A 6452-nucleotide genomic window follows, 5' to 3' on the forward strand; every position below is an offset into this window, starting at 1 on the left:
CAGGGCTCTCAAAACCCCACGGCCTGGCCCTGGCCGGGTCTGGCAGCTCGGGGATGCCGGGGCAGTTGCCTTTTGGCAAGAAGACTTTGCCCCTTAACTAACACGGGGCGCTGATGATGTCGGCGGAGCGGCCCGCTCTGTGACGTTCCTTTCACGAAGCGGCGGGTGCGTGGCGCGCTGACGCAACCTACCGCACAGTCACCAACCGCCCTCCTCCCGCGCCGCCTCAGCCAGTCGCCGGGGCGGGGCGAGGCGATTGGGCCGCACTGGGCGTAGGAAGGGTAGCTCGCCGGGGCTGCTGCCCGTGCCCGGAGCGGAGCTGTACACTGGGCGCGGCGGGTCCGCAGGTCAGTGCGCGCCTGGCCGCGGACCCGTGCCCGCGAGACGTAAAGGGTTAATGCGGTTGTGAGGGGCAGCCGAGCCCTTGTGGGGAGGCGCATGCGCACACGCCCGTGACACCGCGCAGGGCGGGGGGAGCGTTGGGGTCCGAGCAGCAGGTGCCTGGTGGGGGTGGTGACGTCAGTGCAGCCCCCGCCCCACCCCCGTGGCCGCCGCGTTGCCCCCTGAGGGTGGGGGCTGCACCCCGCGCGCCCGGGCTGCTGGGCGCACAGCCTGGGAGCCCTGGGGCCCCAGCCCCTGCCCTACATGCAGCACGTGCTCCATGCCAGCTGCCCGTGCCCGGGGCTGGCTGCACACGAATGTGGGGACCAAAGCTGGGCCTGCCCCCGAGCCAGCACCTAAGGGAGCGCGTCTGGCAGGGGCTTGCTGCAGAGCAGGCCTGGCACGTGCCTCCTCATGCAGGGGTCAGGCTGGGCCCCCCACCAGGCACACTTTACAGTGCTAGTCCACCCGTGCCCACAGACTGGCCCAGCCAGCCATGTCCACGGCCAGCCCACGGCCCCTGCTAGGTGCTGGGTATATTACGCAGTTAACTAGTGAATAGCGCAATAAAGTTTGACCACCCACACATGCAACGTAATGATCACACCAGAAAAATGACAGTCCAGCTATAAAAAGAACAAGTAGCTGTGAAGTTAGCACTTGAATATGTGTCACAACTCTGAAGCTGGATAGAAACCTGCTATAATCTGAACTTGCAGCAGGGCCCTGTAGGGTCAGGTTGATATCTCTGTTACAATGAACCAGAGGTGCAGATCTATGCCACCTTTCCCTTGACTTCAGACTAATAGAGTTAAGTACACCTGAGTGCCGTAAGGCTTTTGATACCAAACATGCAGGTAGATGAATTGCTGACAGGTTTAGCATCCCAACATCATCTAAACAGCATTTTGCAGGAGGGGCTTGGGGTGGGTGGCAGGGAGCTGGGGGGTAGGGGAGTGTTGGTAGTAAAGTTGGCAATGTAATTAGTCAGAGCTCTCTCAAAATGCATGGCAGCTGCTGCAGGTTCTGGCTTTGATGTTTTCTTCCTGTTTCTCTTATTTCTTCACTGTCAGCTATAAATGCGGAGAGGTGTAGTTAGGTGTGTTAGTCTGAAGTTGAGTGGAAGGCAGGGTAAATTTGCACCTTGCAGACTAATCAAAGTAGATAAACAGTGAGCAAAGGCTTTTGAAAGATGTCCGCCTACTTCGGTTAGTCTACAAGGTGCGTTACCTTGCCTTCGGCTATAAATGCAAACAATGCAAAAGCAGTTCTGAGATTGAAAGGCTAGCAAATAACTCTCTCCAGCTGGGGCAGAAAGAGGAAAGAAAGCAGAACACCCAGTCGCTTCCCCTTTCTGGCAGATTGGGGCACAGCAAGCTGCAAGGTTAGACTGGTACATAGTAGGCAATATATCCCCTGCAGCAGCAGACTCAATTCATTCTGATGAAGATAACAAAAAAACTGTGTCTGTTGCTACAGGGAAAACTTAGCTTTGTAGAAGCACAGAGGGTATCTGGTGAGGGGGTTTCTACTGCAGGAGGATCTCTGCAGTAGAAAGATGAAAGAGTATATTTTTAATTGTTTTTTTTCAATTAATATAAACAACATTACAAAAGAAAGACGCTTGCTAAAGATATACCACTTGCTACACACTCGTTAGCAATTTATAAAATATGAGCACAAGAATATAAGTGCGGTTGGTAGAAAATTATTTTCTGTGAATTCTATAAAAGTAACCAGACTTCAAGATTTTTTTTCCAGTTTAGTTGCCCAGTAGATGAGTGTTTTCATTGCTATAACATAATAAATGACCTTCAGTTCCTTTTATTCTTTAAAGCCAGGCACATCTTCCCTTACCAAGCAAATGTAAGGACATCCAGTGAAGCTTAAAAAACAAACAAAACAAAATCAGTAGCTGGGTCATTGTGGAACTAAGGGAAAAGACAGAAGGAAAAATCAGGGTGAGACATTTTGAAAGACATTCTTAATCCGTTTCTAGAAACCACATCTGTTTTGTAGTCTGACACGTGTTGTGACACATCGTGATGACTTGCATTAGTTAAAGCACTTTAAATAGTATGCTTAATACAGCTAAAGAAATAAAGCTGGATTCTCATTAAAAGGAACTGATGAATGTTTCAGATCTGTCACACCTCTAAACTCGTAATCTGCCTTTAAAACTTTCCCTTCTAGAATTGAAGAAAAAAGCTTTAGAGTTACTCTTGCTGTTTGGAATACGTTGAGAAAGTGACGTAAGTGGAGCAGTAAGTATACCTTGTCCTTCCATACACCTCCAGATTATTAATATAAATGGCTAGGAGAGTTTTACATAAATCTAAAAAGCTCAAGGACTTAATTCAAATCTCACTGAAGTCAATGGGAGTCTCTGATTATATGAGTGTGCGCCAGATTTGACCCCAAAAGAATATATCGCCAAGAGAGGAATAGTATATTCTATTCTTGCTTCCTCTCCCCTGTTGTGAAGAATGCTAGTTCAGATGGACAAAGACCATGGGGTCTTGTGCCTTCCTCTGCAACATAAGATATAATTCTCTCCGTATTTTGTGTATGGTAGCCTGACGAAAGTTCCCTGAATTACATTTAGGGCTACCAAGGGCTGATGGCTATGTCCATGAGGGGCCAAGATTCTATGCAGGCTACGCCCACTGGGAGCCATACTCCCAAATTCCCTGGCCCACTAGACTGGCTTATGCAGCTGATGTTATGTTTGACACTCTTGTTACAGACTCATCAAGCAAGTAGTTGCCTACAAGTATGAGGGACTGAATGCAATAGTCCAGGAGGCCTCCTTTTAGTCCAGGATGCTTAGAAATATAAAACATTTCTTTCTCTATTGGAGTTTGCATTTTGTCCATTTTCACTTGACTTTTATTTTTTCCCTCCCTCCCTGTATTGCAAAAGCCACAAAATCCAAGAGGGATCCACTCTGCAGTTGCCTTTTTTATGTCAGTATTGTCATTGTTCCCCAAGAACATGGATCATTTTTGTATCTCTTTATGCTGATTAACTACCACAACAAACCAGAGCATGCTTTGGAGTCCTTGCAAAAGAGCCCTGACCACTCCATGTTGTTTTGTAAATGGTTTCCCCAAATAAGAATCATCTAAAAACTCATCTAAACTTTTAAAGAAAAAGGGTGGGAGGAAGCTGTTTGGAAATATTCTGGAAAACATTCAGTTTGTTTGTGTTAAATCTGACTATAATTGATACCATGTTTTATCCAACTAAGTGGCCTGGAGAAACAGATTGCATTTTAGATTAGTTACTCACTGGTGGGTGTTTTTCATGTTTACCATACAGTGTCCTAGCCAGATTGAAAAAGCGATGTTTCATGTTACTTCACTTTTTTAGCCAGTTAATTAAGTTTAATTAAAATTAATTGCTCTTTGCCCCATAGACATGAATTACTCTCGATTCATCACTGCTGTAAGCGCAGCAAGAAAGGCATCTCCAATAAGAGTTCTGAGTGAGTAAATTTTTCCATTCCTAACCCAGCAACCCTTAAACAGTATTGTCCTGGCCGGAGACATTGTATATGAATATTAGAGAAGTCTTGTAAGAACACACTGGAAATTTGCAAGCTAACTAATATTAGGGTGACCATATGGGACAATGGGAAATATGGGATGCTGCCCCCACCCACCCCTTTGCTGCTGCAGGCAAAAGCAGGGTGGGGCACCACTGGTATTATTATTCAAGCAGCTAATGAGTCGGTGGCCCATTAGTGACCCATTTTTTTCTTCACAGCTGTTGACAATTCCCTTTTTAATTGTCATTCCACTAATCAAGCTAACTTACCTGGCAATTTTGCTGCCTGCTAGGGCTTCCTATTTCATAGCTCCTGCTGCTCTGCCTCCCGGCCCCACACCCAAGACACTCATTTTAATTTTCACTGAATGGCCAGATCCAGCCTCAGAAATCCAGGACAGTACTGGCCAATCTGGACATATGGTCACTCTAACTCAGGGGTTTTCAACCTTTTGGGATTAGTCTACCCCCGGGAGCCGGATGCAGAGCAGTGTACCCCAGGCAGCCAGATACGGAGGGGTGGTGGCACATGGTCGAATGCAGAGTGGTGGCAACCACCGCATGCAAGCTTCCCCCGCATCCAGCCAGACAGGCAGTGTCTGTGCAGCAGCACAGGATGGTGCATGGCGGCGCTCCATCCCCACCTACCTGTACATACCCACTAAGGCCTTCTCAAATACCCCCGGGGATACGCTTACCCTCAGCTGACAATCCCTGCTCTAACCAGTATGAAAGGCTAACCCATCTTTGCCCTTTGTAGGCTAAAGTTGTCAGGCAGAGGTAGTTGAAAGATCTTGCCTTTACATCCCTGAAATGAGTATGCATTGCATCCTTTGAAAAAATCAGGGCATTCAGAATGAAGAAATAGTTACACTGTTTAATTCTTTTCAATTTCTACCAGAAAACATTTCTACTATTGCCTCTGGTTCTGCAGTTGGGGCTGTCACTGCAATGTCTGTTACTGAATTTTCATTAGATGTTCGGGCTCAGTTGACTGCTAATGACTTAATTAAAGAGAAAGTCAGTCTGGAACTCCATCTCTATTTTCCTCACACTTTTTGCTGCTTTACCAGCCATACTGATATGCCTGTGGCTTCTTGCACTTCATCAACTCTCAGCTCCTTCATTCCAGGCTTGTTACTTCGATTTACTTTTACCCCATTTAGTGCTGCTGGCATAGGCTGCCTTCCTAGGATGCACTTTTTAAATGATAATTCAGTTCTTCCATATAGTAGACAAAAAATGACTGACAATCCGACCCTGAACTGCCTTTTTCTAGAGAAAGTGTGTAGCAGGTTTGAGCCCACCACAAGCAGCTGTGAACACCCCCTAGTGCCTGTCCCACTTAGGCTCCCTGGACATCCTCCCTCTTATCTCGCCTGCTATGCCTTGATGTACTTCATGTATTTGTAAAAGGGAAGCTGCCCTAGGGTCCCAGAGCAAGCCTTTATCCATCCTCCAGCCAGCAGGTCCTCTCAGACTCCACTGGGTCCAGTCCTCCCCTCAAGTGCAAAGTGGGCCCTCCTGGCAATCTGTGCCCCAGGGTACCTGTTGCCTTAAGAGCGATTTGTGGCCTCTTTCTGTTCCTATAGCAATAGGCACCCCATTGTAGCTTAAACCTCAATGTGCCCTAGTCACTCCTTGTAGTCACATCCAGTCCACCAATGTAAAAGTTAAACAAAAACATAAGCCCACTGGCTGTAACTAAAATGCCCCCACTACTCCATACAAGCCTCTTACTTGCAGTCACCAGCTCAAGTGCTAAGCACTCCCTCTCCTTTAGCCATCCTGCTTGGGAGCAACTCTGTCTGCTGCCTGCAGAGCCAGATTTCCTGCTCCGGCTCAGGCCCTGGACTTATATGCCTCCTTAGCCCTGCCCCTTCCGGTCCAATGGCTCCCCAGCCACCCACAGGGGTTTTCTCTTGGGACCTGACAGCTAGCTTCCAGGGCAGCCTGAGTTTCTTCTCTTGCTGCCTTAGCAGTGCACCAGCTGCCCAAGCCTAGCAATAGGCCTAGCAATAGGCAATTATAAGATATGAGTCCCTGGCTGCCTCCTCCTCTGCAGCCAGCCCATAATGGGTAGCGTTTCCCCACATCTGGGGACCTCCCTGCTGCTGCTTCTCCCTTAAAGTAATGGGAGCACTGTCTCCCTGTTACACTGCTTAAAATGACTCATTACAGTTTTAGAGGTGAAAGTTTGAGCCTTGCTTCAGACATATCAAAGACCACCAGTGCTAAATCTAACTACACATGTCCAGCCTAATAATTCAAGCTGAGGTATCAAAGGTGGCCAGATGTGATAATAGCCACATGATTCCCTTGTGCACTATCAACTACAGGAAAGGTGCAGGCAGAAGTGCAGCTTCCCCGTCTAACTCATGGTGCTTTCTGTCATGGTGCTTCACAGAAAGCACCATGAGTTAGACTGATTCTCCTGACCCAATAGACGTTAGCTGTTAGGTTGGGAGGGTAGGGGAATCGAGCTCCAATTTGGAGCTGATCAGAGAGAGAGGCTGCATCTC

At 47.8% G+C, this 6452-nt stretch overlaps 1 protein-coding gene across 3 annotated transcripts in view; it reads left to right on the plus strand.

Annotated features, from left to right (window-relative positions):
- The first annotated feature begins 225 nt into the window (after positions 1 to 225).
- The window catches only part of LOC102384291 (kynurenine/alpha-aminoadipate aminotransferase, mitochondrial-like), a 26641-nt gene continuing 20414 nt past the window's right edge, over positions 226 to 6452 (plus strand). For 2 of the 3 annotated variants that reach the window (XM_014521123.2, XM_025207113.1), the window contains exons 1-3: positions 226 to 347; positions 2575 to 2645; positions 3800 to 3868. In XM_014521123.2, the coding sequence (XP_014376609.1) occupies positions 3802 to 3868 (67 nt within the window). In that variant the 5' untranslated portion in view covers positions 226 to 347; positions 2575 to 2645; positions 3800 to 3801. The remainder of the gene's footprint in view (positions 348 to 2574; positions 2646 to 3799; positions 3869 to 6452) is intronic. The other variant, XM_025207112.1, reaches the window with a different exon arrangement.

This window comes from Alligator sinensis, unplaced genomic scaffold, assembly GCF_000455745.1.
Source record: "Alligator sinensis unplaced genomic scaffold, ASM45574v1 scaffold512_2, whole genome shotgun sequence".
NCBI classification, from domain to species: Eukaryota; Metazoa; Chordata; order Crocodylia; family Alligatoridae; genus Alligator; species Alligator sinensis.